Source organism: Musca domestica, unplaced genomic scaffold, assembly GCF_030504385.1.
Source record: "Musca domestica strain aabys unplaced genomic scaffold, Musca_domestica.polishedcontigs.V.1.1 1, whole genome shotgun sequence".
NCBI lineage: Eukaryota > Metazoa > Arthropoda > Insecta > Diptera > Muscidae > Musca > Musca domestica.
The window spans coordinates 18,724,639-18,743,890 of record NW_026712114.1 but is presented as its reverse complement, the minus strand read 5'-3'; the positions used below and the strand labels follow the sequence as shown (position 1 = coordinate 18,743,890).

At 33.4% G+C, this 19,252-nt stretch overlaps 2 protein-coding genes and 1 non-coding gene across 5 annotated transcripts in view; all 3 read left to right on the top strand.

Annotated features, from left to right (window-relative positions):
- LOC105261927 (uncharacterized) overlaps positions 1–1,502 on the top strand; it is a 122,112-nt gene extending 120,610 nt beyond the window's left edge. For all 3 annotated transcript variants that reach the window (XM_059120290.1, XM_059120298.1, XM_059120285.1), the window contains exons 3-6: positions 268–338; positions 399–901; positions 953–1,179; positions 1,238–1,502. In XM_059120290.1, coding sequence (XP_058976273.1) covers positions 268–338; positions 399–901; positions 953–1,179; positions 1,238–1,419 — 983 coding nt within the window. In that variant the 3' untranslated portion in view covers positions 1,420–1,502. The remainder of the gene's footprint in view (positions 1–267; positions 339–398; positions 902–952; positions 1,180–1,237) is intronic.
- A 7,399-nt stretch (positions 1,503–8,901) lies between these two features.
- Positions 8,902–12,550, top strand: LOC101894389 (uncharacterized). The gene is made up of 3 exons (XR_009341851.1): positions 8,902–8,916; positions 8,972–11,559; positions 12,156–12,550. It is a non-coding gene; the product is annotated as an uncharacterized LOC101894389 (transcript).
- Positions 12,551–16,118: 3,568 nt separating this feature from the next.
- LOC101894167 (metallothionein-1) lies at positions 16,119–17,407 on the top strand. The gene is made up of 2 exons (XM_059123835.1): positions 16,119–16,344; positions 17,175–17,407. The coding sequence occupies exons 1-2, from the start codon at positions 16,323–16,325 to the stop codon at positions 17,273–17,275; spliced, it is 123 nt and encodes a 40-aa protein (XP_058979818.1). The 5' UTR covers positions 16,119–16,322; the 3' UTR covers positions 17,276–17,407.
- Positions 17,408–19,252: the final 1,845 nt, after the last annotated feature.

The following is a 19,252-nucleotide window of genomic DNA, read 5'->3' as shown; positions in this document are numbered from 1 at the left end:
CTTCCTAACTGTGCCCGAAAGGTCCAGAAACACATATCGTGGTATGTTCGATATTCCGTTCAAATGAGACTCTAGCCTCTTATATGCTTTGCTTTGAAAAAAAAAGAAATACGAACAAAAGAGTTATACAATTTCTAATAGTTACCCAAGTTCAAAACTTCAAGAAATCGGTATGCTCCCCGCACAAGGGTTGCATTGAATTTCTATTTGATAAGACACCAAAGTAAATCAAATAGTCAAAACGAATACAAATTATATCATTTTTAGAGATTCTGGAAGATTTAAAAAATATCATTGAAGGATATGGGCAACCCGAAACATTCCTGTGGATAAAAAAGGTAAAAGACTTTTAAATAAAATTGTATTCAAAATTATAAAATTATCTTATTGCTTTCTAGGCCATAGAATACAATATTCAAAATGCCAATATGAAAATTGCCCAGCTCTGCATTCGTACCTATAAAGAACTCATAAAGTCTCTCAACCTTAAATACTCAAATATCAAATATGCCTACATCTTAGCATGGTGTGCAGAAATATTCAATGTTGCAATTCTAATATCTGATGATGTCCTGGACAAAGGAAATATGAGACGTGGTCTAACCAGTTGGCCTCGTTTGGAAAATGTTGGAATCCTGGCCATAACAGATGCCTTCATTTTGGAACAAATTGTCTATGCATTACTCAAAAAACATTTTTCACATTTGGAGTGTTATACGAATTTGATTGAACTATTTCGTGAAGTTTCGTTGAGATCGGCATGTGGGAAACATTTGGAATTTATGTATACGAGAAAATCCGTGGAAGAATTTAAACGTGAAACCTACAATATGATGGCTGTCAATAAGGGATCGTATTATAATTTCTATTTACCATTCACGTTATCCATGAATTTAGCTTGGTAAGTGGGGAGTTATAAAAAATTGAATTTTTATCAAGGAAATCTCTTTAGTTTTACAGATCCCCAAATTTTGACGCAGTGCTTGGACATCTTCTACCAAATTGGTTTATATTTTCAAATACAAAATGATTTCCTGGATTGTTTTGGCACCATCGAGAATTGTGGTAAAATTGGCACAGATATAGAGGATAAAAAATTTTCCTGGCTAGCCGTGACATGCATGGAACTGGCTAATGAGGAACAGAAACAAATAATGTTGGAATGTTATGGTTCTAAAGGTATTATGAACATAGACCGATTGTATTATAATTTATAATAATAAATCTTTTTTTCCAGATCCCCTTAAGGTCCAGAAGGTTAAAGATTTATACAAAGCTTTGGATCTCCCTAGTATATATACTGCCTACGAAAAAGAATCTTACGAAAAAACCAAAACCCTTATAAAACAATTGTCTAATGGAGTGCCTCAGGATATATTTTTTGATATTTTGAATAAAATCTATCGAGGAGTATTCTAAAGAAAACGTATTTTAATTGAAGTAAGAAAAAATCATAATAATTCACAAAATTAACTCTTATAGTCCCGAAAAATATGCATTTTTAAAAAATCCAATATTATGTCCATTATTGCAAAAATATTTTTCAAAAATTGAAGATTATACATACCTCCACTAGTCTTTCAAAATTATTATCTTATAAAATCCACAATTTAAGAACCTCTCAAATATATTATTTAAAAAGTATAGTTAAGATACTTAAGGTACAGTAATAATTATTCTAAGAAATATCCTCAAAAATCCACGAAAACACTGGTAAAAGAAAGAACTGGAAGGAAAAATAAAAATCCGAAAAATACTGCTTAAATTAAATGAAATGAAAGCATTATACGGGGGCTATATGAAGACTTAAATCTGCATAAGTAGTTTTTTGTCATAGGACGTAGTATTCATTAAGATCTTCAAATACGAAATTAGAAACAATTTCGTCGAAAAACCATAAAGTGTTTGAGGCCGTTATACCAAAACAGGAACCTCTGTAGACAATTTTATACTTCAAGGATTGTCATCTACCAAATCTTCTAAAATATCAAATTTGAAACAATTTCATGGATAAGTGTGACTAGGATTATGAAAATACGGAATATCGGTGGGTTACGTTATATGTGCGCTATAGGACCTGTTATGACCCACAAACAACAATTTTTAGACAAATCCCCGAAAAAAGTAGCAAAAATCATGAAATTACCGAATATCGGGAAGTATCGTTTAATGGGGGATATACTAAAACGTGGACCTATACATACAATTTTTCGCCACCAGAGCTAGAACCCATTATGACCTACAAATACAAATATGTATATGGAGACTATTCCGAAACGTCCGATATATCTCATTTTAATTACTAACCATCCTAGAAACAATACAAATTGTTCTGCTAAATTTTGAAGCTCCAGGTCAAATAATGTGGACTTTATCGTTAATTTAACAGACGGACGGATATCGACTTAGAATTTTATGCTGATTATGAATATATATACTTTATGGGGTCTACGAAGAATATTTAGGATGTTACAAACGGAATGACAAAGTTAATATACCCTCCTTTCCAAGGTGGAGGGCATAAATATATATCGGACCCGAGTTACACCAAATGGAAAAATTCGGTTGAATGTGAAAAATTTACCCAATTTGAGCTGATATTACACCAACAATAATTGTAAAATTCTAAATTCTTTCGGAAGAGTCATTTGGTGCACAATAAACATGAAGTCGGATAAAAGTATATTTGGGCCCTATATTCAAAAAATTTGACAAAGGTATTTATGAGATCTATGAGATATCTGATACCAAATATTATTGTTGTGGGGTACATATAACGAATGCGAGGGACTTAAACACCAAACTGGATGAAACATATATATGGGAGCTATAGCTATATCTTCGTTCGTCGATAACTTTGGTAACTCGCTTGAGGATTACAAATGTCCACCAAAATAATCCTCATCTCTTTATGTTCGAATTCCAAAGAATCTGAATCCGAAAATTTCCAAAAGTATGGAATGGGAGAACTTTTCCCCTCTATATTGATTATTTTGCGATATAAACTTTCAAAACACCGTTACACCGTGTCTTCTATTTTTAGCTCTATTTTCATAATATGCTGGATTTTCCATGTTAGTATTGAAAAAAATTGAATTTTGTCGCCCAGTGTTATAGATACGAATTGATTAATTAAATGACCAGTTATAGAAAACTATTTGAATAAATATTATATTTTACAATATATATTTTTCACTTCTCTCTTTATTTTCATGTAACTCCCTCTAGTGGTGAATAGTAAAAGTAATATTATTTTGTTTTAGTGCATGTCTTCAATGAACAACTCTGTAGTTTTCTACATTGAACGACAGTTGGCGTTGTTGCATATATCGTAAAGCAGTGTGTCTCGCCGAATACTTGAGTACTTGGGACGACAAAAACGAAGGTTATGTTCTATCGAATTTATATTTATAAAAATGTCATAGTCGGTTGTTATTATAAATTTAATTTAAAATTTTCTGGCACAAACGTTTGTATTAAAATTGACATCTTTCCAAGCTTTTTGATAATTTAGAGCATAGTATAATAATTTGTAATTTAGGCTATTAATGAAACCTGAATACAATTCTATTAATTCTAATAGCGTTTTTTTAATGACAACATTAAAGGTCTGTTCCAGAATTGCGATTTTCCCATTATGATATCGAAAAAATAGTAGATTCTTGCAGGTTCTAGAACCGAGCATATACAGCGTTATGTGTAAGTGTAACGTTATGTAATATATCATATTATTGTCTATATTCTTATTATAACATCCATCATAGTATGTGGAGATATTAAATGACATTCTATTTGTATTCTCTTCTCCGAAAATTTTTTCAAGGAACTTCTTTTCCTTCCAATTTCAGGTATTTTGAGGGGTTTATTTTCACCTCTTAATTACATCAGACAAGAGTAAAATTGACTTTTCCACGTAAGATATGCTAAAATTGTTGGAAAAGTAACCATTTCAAACGGGGCACCAGGTCCCCACTGTATGTCTTTGATTTGAATTTTTGTTTTTTATATTAAAAAATGTATGTTGAAAAAACATGACTCCACTGTCATAACATCAAATTAAATATCCAGTACACTAAATATTGAAATTTAACAGAAGTATACACATAGTTCCCCCAGCATCGTTGACTTTCCTCTAAATTGTTTTCTTCTCCAATGTTTTTCTATTCTTTTGAACTAAAATTCCCATCCAACGGTTCGTGGCGTACTGAAATAGTCAATTAACCTTAACCAAAGAAAGACCCCACAACACAATTTCGAAGCAATAAGAGAAGAGAAAACGTAAAAAGTGCCGGGCACTCAACAGAAATCTGTGTGCACAAATTGCGCACCATCAATCAACAAACGAACCTTCGAGACAATCTTATCAGAGAAGTAATCGAAAGAACAACAATTGCTGAGTAAAAGTTTATAACTTAAATAAACAACAAGAAAAACGATAAGTAAACTAAAAAATAATAAGAAACCATAGAAGATATGACATGACAATGGTGTACTCGTTTACTACTATTTGACTAGACGGGAATAGTGTTGTGGAATTCGAAACCGTTACTTAGGAATAAAGGCACGTTTTTCAAGAAAAAAATATCACATAAAAGTAAAAAAATGCATGAATTGATAGATGTTCTACTTATATTAATGATTGAAGACTATTTCATGCAAATTTTGACTGCTACTACGCTAATGGTCCATCCGCTTAGTCCAATTTTGGCAAACTCTTTCCAAATTTCCATACTGATTTTGTCGATATCTTCACAATTAAAATGACCCTTATGCAAAATTTTATGAATCTTGTTCTAAACCATCGTTTTCTACTGGTATGCTTTTCAAAGACTACGATTTTTTTTCGTTACATTTCATAATTCTAGCTATTCCATGTACACATTTTCAGAATTCTAGCTCTAACAGTACAATATTTAGTACTTTTGAGTACTTTTTCATACGAATTAAAAAAAAAAACAGTTCCGAATTTATTTCCTTTCATAAAAAGTGACCTACGTTCTAACTTTCAAAGTTTCATATATAAAATAGTGCGGAATTATAAATGAAACCAGAAGAAAAACTGTTTTGAAAAAATCAAGTGGATTTTGAAAAAAAAGTTCGTTCTGCCGACAGATGTATACCCTCAGTCACCGTTCGTTTATTTAAATATATTCTGACTTGCGTTATGATTGTTCAAACTCTTGACCCTTTATGGGGGTGGATCCAAAGGAGTGGGCCAACGTTGTCCATTTCGTATCTGACCTAAGTCTGATACAAATGTGCCAGGTTTGGGCTACGATTCGACTACTTCATTCGCCTTTACATGATAAATGTTATAATTTTTGGAAAATTAAAAAATATGTGTGAAGTACCAACCAAAGTGGACTGAAGTACTCTACTTCATCTAATAATGAAAACAAATATTGGGATAAGCATCTAACATATATTTCCAAGTTTATGCGAATAAACTTAAAATAAATAAAATAAAAATAAACTCTATAAACTTAAAATAAACTCAAAATTAAAAATGTTGTGGGGAGGTACTATACTATATTCGTATCAGATCTGATGTTACTAAGTTTTAAAAGAATCGCTGACTTGTTTCGCAGATGATAAGGAATATAAATATTGAAACTTTGTGGGGAAATATCAGAAGGGGTGGGCCGATATTCATTATCTTCACACCAGATCTTCTGTTAATAGAAAAATTGGGATGTGTGAAATTTGAAGGGAATCGGATGCTCACTACGCATTTATAAGCGTTTAGGTTGTTCAAAATTTTGACACATTGTGGGGGAGGTACCAGAAGGAGTAGACCTTTATATTCCATCTTTACGTCAGGCCTTGTATTAGCAGAAACATTGAGATGTGTCAAGTTTGAAAATAATCGGATGCTGATTTCGCGTTTTATGAGCTTTATATTTATCAACAATTTGATCGGTTGTGGGGGAGGAACCAAAAGTAGCCGTCTGATATCTTTCATCTTCACACTAGATTAAGTGTTGATAGAAATATTCTTATTTATAAAATTTGAAGGAAATATGGTGCTTCCTTCGCAAATTTTAAGATATTTTATTATTCCAAGTGTTTAACCTTTGTGGGGGAGATACCAAAAGAAGTGGATATTCTACCTTCACTCCAGATCTTTTGTTTGTAGAAATACTGTGACTTTCGAAAATTGAAGAGAATCGGATGCTTATTTCGCATTTTATAAGAGTTATAAGTATTCCAAATGTTGACCCTTTGTTTGAGAGGTATATCTTAGAGTGGACCGATATTATACATATTCGCAACTGACCTAGATCTGATACAAATATTGGGATTTGCAAAGTTTGCACAAAATCGGATGATTTTTTCGTGTTCTATATCTGAGCTCGATCTAATTTTGACAATTATATTACGGTGTACCATGTTTGGATTAAATCTGATACTACCTTCAAGAGTTGTCATTCGTACCAGCCAAAGGGATGGACATCTCTAGATCGACTCCAAATGTCCTAAGACGTATTTTGTCCAAAGAGAACTAGGGTCTAAAACCGTTTTGGCCGTATCAAATGATATATACCCTCTGTACCCATATGGCTGAGGGTATAAAAACACCTTAAATATCAAATTTGCATACAACTCTGCTCCTTCCACAAAGGATACTTTATCGATTAATGTCGAATTCTGCAGAACATTTTCATTTCCCAAGACACAACTACATTCTTGCATAATGAGTACAGTAATAAGTACTTTTCAGTGCTCTCTAGTATTAACTTTTAAAATCTTCTGCCTTTTTTCGAGGTTCTATCTCTAGAAGTACAGAATTTGAGCCCCGAGAAACTTTTTTAATAATTTGTAGTACAATGTACAATTAGCAACAGTTTACTAGAAATTTCAATGCCAACTGACCTTTCGCCCATATCCATAACACAAGTGGTCCTCATACAAATTTTCGAAATTTTAGATCTAAATCGTACTAGTACCACGCACTCGGTTTGTGGCCAAAATGTATGAATTCCGATGTACCAAATATTATACAAATATAATATTTAGCACTATTGACTACAAATTTTGAAAAAGTAGAGTATAGAGTTTAGGTTCCTAAAACACAGTTTTCAGTACCTTTTGGCACGAATTTTTTAAAATTCAGTCTTATATCGGGAAATATTTTAATATTTTTCAGAGGTAAAAGCTAAATTATATATATTTTTTGTTGCAGTTATTTAGTAACCAAACGAAATCGAACACACATGAAATGATGAACTCAACAGTCCAGTAATTAAATCTCTTCTCACTTCAGAACGCCATTATCTAACGCAATTTTCTTTCTTTTTCTATTTATACAATTTCTTTTTTAGAAGTGAACCGGTTCCCAAAAATTGGAATATCTATGTACATTGTATTCATCACTCAAATATTATCTATGACATAAAAAAATAGGTATTAAGGGCCTATGTTTTTGTTGAAAAAATTTCAATTTTTAAAACGCAATTTTATTAAGCTACTGTTGCCCAACTGCCTGAAACTAATAATCTGTTAAGTCAGGTAAACAGACTTTTGCCAAAAAAAAAACTTCTACGTTATTTCACCTTAAATGCGTCATCAATATTTGATAACTTTTTTTTTATTTTTTTCGTGTTGTCATTTAAAACCTTAATAAATAAAGTATATCCGAATGTTTGCACAAACATTTTTTCCTGTTGGGAAGGTAGATTTGCGCACTTCTCCACAAATGCATTTTACTAATGACACTTTTTTTAATCATCCAACACATGCAGTCTTACGAACACAGTGGGCTAATCATGGACAAATTAAAAAATAAAATTATATACATACTTTTAAAATTGAGAAAATGTGGCGTTCGCTCTTTTAAGTGTTGTGAAACCGGATGAAGACATATCTGGGAGTTTAACCAAAACTAAACCGATCTTTATACAATTTGGCAGAGGTATTTCTATGTTTTATCAGATAGTTGGCACCAAATATCGTTGTTGTGGTGAGTATTTTACGGGTGTTAGGGAGTAAAATACAAAATCAGATCAAACATAGGTATTTCTGAGCTATGTTTGACATACAGGGAGAGATAAATGAAACCGCAACAAAGTCAAACGCCATAATTTTTACACTTGTTTTTAAAATTTTATTAACTGAAACCAAGAAATGTCGAAAATAGCATCCAATTTTAGAATAAGTTTAAATTTGTTCGAATTGGTCACCTTTGGGGCGAATTATGGCCTTCAAACGGCCAATGGAACCGTCACACGCAACCCAAATGTTGCTCCGCGGTATTTCGGCCCATTCCCGGCGAAGCGCTCGCTTGAGGTGTTCGACTCTTTGGTATTTTTTAGTGCCAACCTTGCTTTCCAAAATATACACAATAGTCCAACGGTATGGTCTCTGGAGATTTTGGTGGCCATTGTGCGCTGGAAATGAAGCGAAGAACCTAATTTTGTAACCATTCTTGGGTGGCGTGTGCTGAGTGCGATGGTGCTGAGTCCTGTTAAAATGTCCCAGGCCTGCGGCAAAAATTTTTGCGTGCCCAGGGCTTAAATACACCCTCCAGAATATTTTCGGCGATAACATTCGACTGAATTTAAAACGGTTTTTACGTTTCATCATTGATGTCTCTGTGAAAGTTACTTTTAAGCCACTTTCAATGTTATTGAAAGATTACAAATAAATTAAACACCATTGATCGTCATAGAGGATTTCCACTGTAATTAACGCGGATTCAAAATGTCAATCTTTTATAAATGGCTGCAACTTTTTGGCACAGTAATATTCAAATTGATAAGCATATTTAGACAACATTAATAATTTTACTCTTCAATCGAACAGAAGGTCAAAAGCAATGTTTTGAATTTTAACGGAAAAATGTCTACCAAATAGTTTAGAGAAGGAATACCAAAACATAGCAAAACAGGAACAACTGAAGTATCCATAACGTTCTAGGTAAGGCAATTAAAGATATTTTCAAATTGTTAATTTTCTTTTTTTTTTCTTTCAGGTATTTATTTTGATTATCAAACGTCGTTTAAAAATACTTTCAAAAAAACCTTTTTAAAAAGTGTAAACTGTAGCGCATTTTCTCGTAAAGGCGAAATTAAGATACATTTCTGCCACATATTCTGGATCACCGACGTAGCCAGAAATGTCTTTCGAAACTACTTTTGAAAGTTTATAATTTGCCAATTTTTCCAAGCCAATAAACGATAGAAAACCACCATCGAGAAAAAGAACGAACTTTAAAAAAAGGTTCATATTATGATCGCCTGAGTTCCGAGACCAATGTAGTGAGGACATACATATTGAAGGGAGATATCAAAAAGAGTGCCGCGCTATAAACCGTGAAGACTAAACTTAAAGTTTGAAGCAATTCAAAGATCATCAGATCAAAGATCCCCAGAGAAATTTTAATTTAAAATTGCGTCCCTTTGTGAGGATGTGTGACATCGTGTACTCTCGTTTGTGAGAGATAAGAAATTTGAGTTTTAGAAAATTTTGAACTTTAGTGAATAAGTCATCAGAAGAATTGGACCCACATGTGCCGTATTAAACAAAAAGTTAAGCTGAAAATAGAAAACAAGCGGATTTAATACCCTACACCATTTTCAAGGAACTTGAAAAATTTCCAAAAAAAAATTCTGTCGAAAAATGCCGCTCAAAAGAAAACCCGTTATATGGGGGCTATACAAAGACGTAGTCCTGCATATATAATTTTTTGTCATAGGCTGTAGTACTCAGTACAAACTTTAATAACCAAATTTGAAACAATTCCTGTAAAAAAGTAGCTAATATCATTCAAATAGCGAATATCGGGTGTATCGTTGTATACAAAGTCGAAATATAAATTTTAGACCCCACAAAGTATATATATTCTTGATCAGCATAAAATTCCATGTCGATTTAGCGATTTCCGTTCGTCTGTTCGTCTATCCGTCTGTGTATATCACTCTTGCTTTTGAACGAAATTAAGTAGATTGATAAAATGTTTCTGAAATGTATATTATTTCTACAAGACTGAAAGTGGGCCATGTAGGTCCACGTTTTTGTATAGTCCCCATATAACAGTACCTCCCGTTATTCGGTATTCTGATGATTTGACTTTTTTCACAGGAATTGTTTCAAAATTTGGTGCTTGAAGTTCGTAATGAATACTACAGCCTAATTCAGAAAATTGTCTGTGCAGGTCCACATTTTGGTATAGTCCACATATTCACGAATTTTTTTCAAGTTTCGCATTTCAGTATTGTAATGGCTTATAACAAAAGTTGGCCCACGTCGTCGTTTAGACTCTAATACGGCTACATTTGGTATTTTTAAGATTTTAACAGAATTTTTAACGGATTTTATTTTTTTGAAAATTGCCAAATTCGCTCGGCTCGGCCGAACCTACAGCTTTTTTATTTGTTTTGCTGCAAAATAGTATACCTTTCAACAATTTGAAAAGTGAAGAGAAAAATCGAAAAAGTCCATCACTTGTGATATATATTAGGTCAGGGTATACTTTTCTGCTATTAAATTTATGGGCACTTCTTCGGGGCTATAATAAAGCGCATATCTTTGTAGACAATGTTCTGCCATAAGAGATAAAACCCTTTGTAAATTTTAAATGTCAAATTTGAAGAAAATCCGTTGACAAATGTTGATAAATGCTAAAACATGGTACAATATGGACCATTTTCGAATTAGGCTGCCTACTGACAAAATTCATATATCACAATAAGGTTGCCTTCTATTTGAATTCGTTTGAAGGCGTGATTTCGACAGACAGACATAGGATTTTATGCTCATCCAGAATATATATGGATATACATTATGAGGTCTAAAATGAGTAGTTTGAGGCGTTGCAAACGGTTAAAATACCCTTCATAGTATGGCGTAGAATATAACAAGAAATTGCGCATTAAAAAAATACTTCAAAAGTCAAAAAACCGGTCATATATCACCGACCACATGATCTTTACAAAGTTTGGTCAAACATCTTAACCTTATCTAATTGGCCTGACAGTGCACACGTCACCAATACACCAAAAAAATTTCCTAACATCATGTAAGACTTTTAGAACTTTTATTCTCATATCAAATAAATTTACACTTTTGTGTAATATTTTATCAAAAGATATGTCAATCAGATTAAGATTAATCATGTAAGAACACACTTATACTACCTTATGTACTTCAAGCTATTATTATTTCTCCCCCGAAAAAAAAATCTTGCATTCTATTCAACCCATTGTGCCTACGTACCCAATAGATACCCACTTTCATTCAATTAGCTACGTGTGTATAGTTACGTACGTACGTATGTACCTTCAGTCTCTTTATTTTTGTGCTGAGGTGTGCACACCGCACTACTCAGCTTAAACAACAACATGAATGTGCACACGAAACGTATTGCTCTGTGGTGCGGAGAGCATATTCAAGAAGAAATACAACGAAGAAAAGTACCGAATTTCATATCTATAAAACCGCATGCACTGCACCTACCGGTCATCAGTCAGCTAACAGTCGGCTAAACATAACACAACTACAAAAGTTGATAAAAACAGAAACAAAACAAAATAATCAACATGCCTTGCCCCTGTGGAACTGGTAAGTACTGTAACACCCTCGATCTAACCTAATACGCAGTGATAACGTCGTGAGAGAGAGCATTTAAATGTAAAGTAATTTGTATCAATTGTGCCAATTGGCTGTTCGTCTTTTAATTATTATTTTTCTTTCAAAGTGTTTGAATTTATTTTCTCGAAAAGTAATGTTCGGTTAAGTGAATCGTTTGATACATCTTAAGGAAATATTCATTATGTAAAGGATAAAAATTTGTAAACTATTCATTGCTATAAAATACTATGTGGACCGGATTTTAAAAATCCATAGTCTTCGGTTTAAATGTGACAATTAAATTGGAACTGAATATTAGATAAGTTAATTTTTTTAAACTAATTTGTAACTGAAGTCAGGACCACCGATTATATATTGAAAAATATATTGAAGACAATAAAACAAATAATAATAATAATTTTATTAAAACTTAAAAATTACTAGTAAATATAATGTGCTTATATGCGTGGTCTGCAGTAGTATTTTAATTTGCAACTCACGCCTCAGTTTTCTTCTCATAATTTTATTTTAAACCAACATACTAATCATTTTTTCCTCTCTTCCTTCTCCCTTTTTCTTAACAACAGGTTGCAAATGCGCTTCTCAAACCCAATCTACCGGTAGCTGCGGTTGCGGTTCCTCCTGCAAATGCGGTAGCAGCTGTGGCAAGAGTAGGTGCGGCAAGTAAGGAGTCTAAGAACTTGATATTGTCCTTTCAAGTCATTAGCACCGCATTCCCTGTAATTCTTCCATTAAATTTAGTATATATCTTCTCAAAAAGTCTGAGATCGAATTATATGTAATTTGTAAATTAGGTTAAAAAAATTCAAAATTTGTTATCTTTCTCTTTAAACGTCAATGTAATTTGTTTACAATTTATTTTTATAAAATAAAACAAACATTTTTTTTAACAATTTAAAAAAAAAAAAACTTTTGATGTGTTTCTTTGGTTTCACCTTTGCGAAAATATCAAAACAACTAACCCAGCACTGGCATTGATTTTGCTGAGATTTAAGAAAATTAAAAGGGTTAATGAACTTCGCTGAAGTTAACAAATTACAGACGAAGGTGGCCAGGTTTAATCCCATTAATGTTGTTTTTATAAAAACAACGTTTGTTTTTTTAGTGAAGAAAGATGGTAATGTTTACCAGGGGGTAAAATTTACGATATGTACCGTATTTGCTTATATCCTCCACCACGAGAAAACTTGTTTTCCTCAAAATCCCGTGAGTAATTATAAAGTTCCGTTAAATGAGGGCTATATCGATCATCTCCAAAAACTATAGGCTTTCGTTCAGACCCTGTAGACGGGCGGACACCCATAGCCTGATCAACTCAACTCGTCGAGATAGGAAGATCCATACCCAACATCATGGGTCTGGTACCAATATTTCGTTGGGTTACAAACTTTTTGGCTGAATAAAACTCATAATACCTGCAAAATATTGGGTTGTGTTTTGTTTTAATATCTGCCGTATGGGTACAGAGGGTATACATCATTTTATAAGGCCAAAACGTGCCTCATCGTAATAACGCTTTTAGAGCCTTTGTCTCTTTGGACCAAATTTGTTTCCGGACATTTTGAGTCGATCTAGGGGAGTCCGTTCATCTGTCTGGCTAGCCGTCAAACTTAGCACTAGATCGGAGATGGGCAATATAGGACCGCTCCTTCTGCTATCTCCTTCACAAAAGGTCAACACTTCTAAAGAAAATAATTATCTGTATAGAAAAACTAGCTGAACCCCGTGCGCTTCTCTACCCCTGTTAATTTTTTGTTTTGCATTGAAAATTTTATATACGACTATTTGTTGGATTAAAAAAAAATAAATTCAAAAATTTATAAAAGTAATTATTATACAGGGTGAGATAGAGAGAACTGCAAAAAAAGTCAAATGCCACAATTTTTCCTTCTTTTTTAAAAAAAAGTTTATTGAATGAAAGCAACAAATGTCGGAAATAGCATCAAACTTTCGAATAAGTTTAGATTTGTTCGAATTGGTCATCTTTGGCACGAATTGTGGCCTTCAAACTGTCAATGAAACCGTCACACGCTGCCCGAATGTTGCTCTGCGGTATTTTGGCCCATTCCCGGCGATGCGCTTGCTTGCTTTCCAAAATACTCCAGACACAATAGTCCAATGGATTGGTATCCGGAGTTTTTTGTGGTCATTGTTCACTAGAAATGAAGCGAGGAACCTAATTTTATAACCATTCTTAAGTGGCGCGTGCTGAGTGCGACGGTGCTGAGTCCTGTGGGAATCTCCAAGGCCTGCGGCCAAAATGTTTTCGTGCCCAAGGCTTTAATACACCCTCCAGAATATTTTCGCGACAATATTCGGCATTTATTCTGATGGCGGTTCACACCAACACCATGGCCGGCGCTTGAGTTCTGGTGGCCAACCAAAGGTGCACATTTTCAGCTGACCTCTATGGCAAGAAAACTCGATCATTTTGTTTTTTTACAAACTGCTGAACAACGAATGTTTTGTCATCGGAGAAAACCAAATTCGGCATTTCACCACTTTCGGCCAAGCGAGACACAAAAGATTTATTCACATTTAAATGCTGGAGTGCTCTAACGATAGGCACTTGCGGTTTTCCAGCCAAATATAAAGAAATCGTACTATCACGCTTAAATCCCATCTCGTGACTTTTTTTCTGGAAAATTCTCACCAAAATGCTTTTGTACGCTTGTAAGCAATATAATGGGCTGTCACTGGGATCATTTTAACAGCTGTCGGACGAGTGGCTTAGAAATTAATGTCTGAAGGTGGTTGCAGTTTTTCCATCTCACCCTGTATACCCTCTGTAGCCATATGGCTGATGGTATAATAAACGAACAGTGGTTGAGAGTATTCATCTGTCGGCAAAACGGACAGATAACTTGTAACTTGTTGTTTTAATATTCCTAATTTTTTGCTGTAAAATAATATACATTTCAGCATTTTCAAAACCAGTAAAGAAAGTCTTAAAGTCGGGCGGGGCCGACTTTTTGATACCCTACACCACTTTGCTAATTTAGTAGAACTCCACATAACAATTAAAAGTTTCTATGGGAGAATTCAATCATACACGCTATGATTATAATTATAATTTAAAGTTCAAAGGACTAAATATGCCGAAGCATTTGTATATTTTAAATTCGGACTTGTATTGCCCATTTGGAGCAAAATTAATTTGAATCAGATAAAAATATATATGGGAGCTAAATCCAAATCGGAACCGATCTCGATAAAATTTGGCAAAGATATTTCTGAGCTGTATTTGATATATTTCCATGAATATCGTTGTTACGGAGTGCATATTACAGATGTGGGTAACAAATATAACAAATCGGATGAACAGTATATATGGGAGCTATATCCAAATCTGAACCGATCTCGATAAAATTTAGCAAATGTATTTCTGAGCTGTATTTGATATATTTCCCCAGATACCGTTGTTACAGAGTGCATATTACGGCTGCGGAGGACAAAAATAAAAATCGGATGAACAATATATATGGGAGCTATAGCTATATCTGAACCGATTACGATCAAATTTGGCATACATATTTGCAATTTGATCGTACGTGCAAAATTTCATACTATTCGGACTGATATTACACGTTTGGTGCACAATAAAAGTCAAATCGAACGAAGATATATATGGGAGCTATAACTAATTTTGACCGATTATCTCCAATTTCAATAGGGTTCGTCCTTGGGCCGAACAAATGATTTGTGCAAAATTTCATCTGGATAGGGCAATAAATGCGAACTGTACTTTGTTTACAAAAATGCATGGACAGACGGACGGACATGCATAAATCGACTCAGAATGTGATCCTATGCAGATCGTCAGAAGGAACTATGGGTTTATCTCGTTTCCTTTTGCCTGTTACAAACAAATGCACAAAGACATAATACCCTGACCACCTTGTGGTGTAGGGTATAATGAAGAGAAAAAGCGAAAGATGTCCTCATTTTTAATATACAACGTCAGGCTATACTATTTAACTCTTAAATTGTTGATTTTGGGCACTTCTCTACACTGTGTATTTTGAAGCATTACAAGCGAAGGAGGATATAAAAAGAAATTGATCATTACAAAATATATTTCAAAAGTCAAAAACCGTCAAAATATAACATATCACATGATCTTTACAAAGTTTGGTCAAACATCTTTAACCCTTATGTTATGGGCCTGACATGCGTGTGCACCAATATACCAAAAAACATTTCCTAACATCATGTAAGAATTTGAGAACTTTTATTGTCATATCTAAGAAAACTACACTTTTGTGTAATATTTTATCAAAAGATATGTCAATCAGATCAACATTAATCGTGTAATTACAAGTTTGTGTTATTTCTCCCCCGAAAAAAATATCACATTCTATTCAACCCATTGTGCTTACGTACCCAAAGATACCTACTTTCATTCAATTAGCTACGTGTGTATAGGTACGTACGTACGTATATACATTCACTCTCTTTTTTGTGCTGAGGTGTGCACACCGCACTACTCAGCTTAAACAACAACATGAATGTGCACACGAAACGTATTGCTCTGTGGTGCGGAGAGCATATTCAAGAAGAAGCACAACGAAGAAAAGTACCGAATTTCATATCTATAAAACCGCATGCATTGCACCTACCGGTCATCAGTCAGCTAACAGTCGGCTAAACATAACACAACTACAAAAGTTGATAAAAATAACGCTTTCGTGCATCTTTTAATCTAAAAACAGAAACAAAACAAAATAATCAACATGCCTTGCCCCTGTGGAACTGGTAAGTACTGTAACACCCCCGATCTAGCCTAATACGCAGTGATAACGCCAATACATCGTGAGAGAGAGAAAATTTAAATTAAAAATAATTTGTATCAATTGTGCCAATTTTTTTATTGATTTTTTTCAAAGTGTTTGAATTTATTTTCTCAAAAAGGAATATTTGGTTAAGTGATTCGTTTGTGACATTTTGAGGAAACATTCATTATGTAAAGGATAATTAAAGAAAATGTGTAAAATATTCATTGCTACAAAATACCATTTGGATCGGATTTAAAAAATCCATAGTTGTCGGTTTTAATTTTTTGCTGAATGTGGCAATTAAATTGGAACTGAATATTAGATGAGTTAATTGTTTTTAACTAATTTGTGACTAAAATCGGTGGTCCCGTCCAGTATATTGAAGACAATAAAACAAATAATGTCTACATATTTTATAATTTTATTACAAATAAAAAATTACTCAAATGAAAAATCTAGTTTTTGTTGAGAATTTGAGAATTATTTTCGATTTTGAAGATCCAGTGAAAAATTAACTACTACAGTAGATCACACATCAACGAAACTCCCTAAAAACTGTCAATTTTACTCTTTTATATGTGTTTTTTTTCTTATATGAATGTATTTTATATAAGAAAACTGGTTATGTGTTTTTAAAAAGTTTTTTTTTATATCCTTTTTTTTTTCATTTATAAAATGTGTTTATATGCGTGGTCTTCAGTAGTATCTTAAGGTGTGAGTTGCAAACGCAGTTTTCTTCTTATAATTTTATTTTAAATAAACATACTAATTATTTCTTCCTTTCTTCCTTCATTTTTTCCCTGAAAACAGGTTGCAAATGCGCTTCTCAAACCCAATCTTCCGGTAGCTGTGGTTGCGGTTCATCCTGCAAATGCGGTAGCAGCTGTGATAAGGGTAGCTGCGGCAAGTAAGGAGTCCAAGAACTGAATATGGATTCTCCTATCAAGCCATTAGCCTGTATTCACTGTAATTCTTCCATTAAATTTAGTATATCTCTTCTCATTAAATCTGAGATCGAATTATATGTAATTTAAGTTAAAGCATTTCAAAATTTGTTTTCTTTCTCTTCAAAATTCAATGTAATTATTTATACATCTTATTTATATAAAATACAAAAAAAAATATTTTTAAAAATTAAAAAAAAATGTATTTGTCAAAATATCAACACAGCCAACACACTGCTGGTACTGAAAATCTTGCTGACATCGAAGCAAATTGAAAGGGTTACTGAACTTTGCTCATCTGTATTAAACAAATTACAGACGAGTGTGGCCACAATAAGTTATGCATTAATTAACAAGTAAAAAAGCAGCTAAGTTCGAAAAAAGAAAACATTTTTATATAAAAATATCTCAATTCAAACGTGTTCCACTTTAAACTACAAATACCAGTAAGACCGTTTGGATGATACTGTTAAACTTTTCAAAAAACCATAAAGTGGGTGCGGCCGTCACATGAGGCCATACAATACTAAGTTTTAGACAAATCTATGGGAAAATGTTGCAAAAAATGATCAAAACCCTGAATATTCGGAGGTACCATTATGAGGGTACAGCTAGAACCCATAACGAACTACAAAAAACAATTTTTGGACAAATCCGTGAGAAAATGTGGCAAAAATCATCAAATTACCGAATATTGGTAGGTACCATAATATGGGGGCTACACCAAAACGTGGACTTATACATATAATTTTCGCCTCCGAAGCTAGAACTCATTTTGAACTACAAATACCAATTTTTAGACAAATCTCTGGAAAAATGTGTCAAAAATCGTCAAATTACCGAATATTGGGAAGTAGAGCTATATGGGGGCTAAACAAAAACGTAGACCTATACATAAAATGTTTCGCCACCGGAGCTTGAATTATCTACAAAAACCAATTTTTTGACAAATCCGTGGAACGATGTGGCAAAAATCATCAAAATACCAAAATAATCGACTTAAAATTTTATGCCGAATATATATATATATATATATATATATATATATATATATATATATATATATATATATATAGTTTATTGGGTCTACGACGAATATTTAGGGATATGGAGGACATACGGTGGAGGGTATAAAAATACCGCTAAATTTGTTAAACTTCCGAATATCGGGTGGTACAGTAAATGGAGGCTACACGAAAACGTGGCTCAGTGCAGGCAATTCTTTGACAAAAATACAAAAATACAAAAATAAAATACAGTTCTATGGGGGCTGTACGAAAACTTGGTACAATATGGAGAGTACTCTGCAAAGATATTCCCTACACACTGGAACACAAACTGCCAATATACAGCCAATTCGGTTTAAAAATATAATTAAAACTTCCAAAATTTCTACGGACCTTAAATGCATTTGAGTGAAATTTTATAAAATTACATAATTGCGTTGGGAAGCTAAAATGATTTTTATAGACGGTTAGACGAACGGAATGTAATGCTTTATGGGGTGTTATCAACGAGAGTCGTGTTTTTATAACCTCAGCCATAAGTCTCATAAGCCAAAATTGTCTCATCGAAATAACGGTTTTAGGCCCTAGGTCTGTTTGGACCAAATCCGTATGAGGACATTTGGAGTCGACCTAGCGATGTCCGCCCGTCCGTCCACGATATCTCTCGAAGGGAGTATTCGATTTGATCCAAAGTTGGTAAATCGTAATATTATTCTCAAACTTAGATCGAGTTCGGAGATGGGAAATGTCGGTCCACTCCTTCTAGTACCTCCCACACAAAATGTAAAAATTTCCAAAGAAAATAATTTATTGCACAGAAAGAGAAAGGATAATCCGATTTTGCTCAAACTTTGCGAATCCTAATATTTTCATCAGTGGTAGGTCAAGTGCGAAAATGAACAATACCGGTCCACTCCAAAAGAGAGTCCGATTGTCT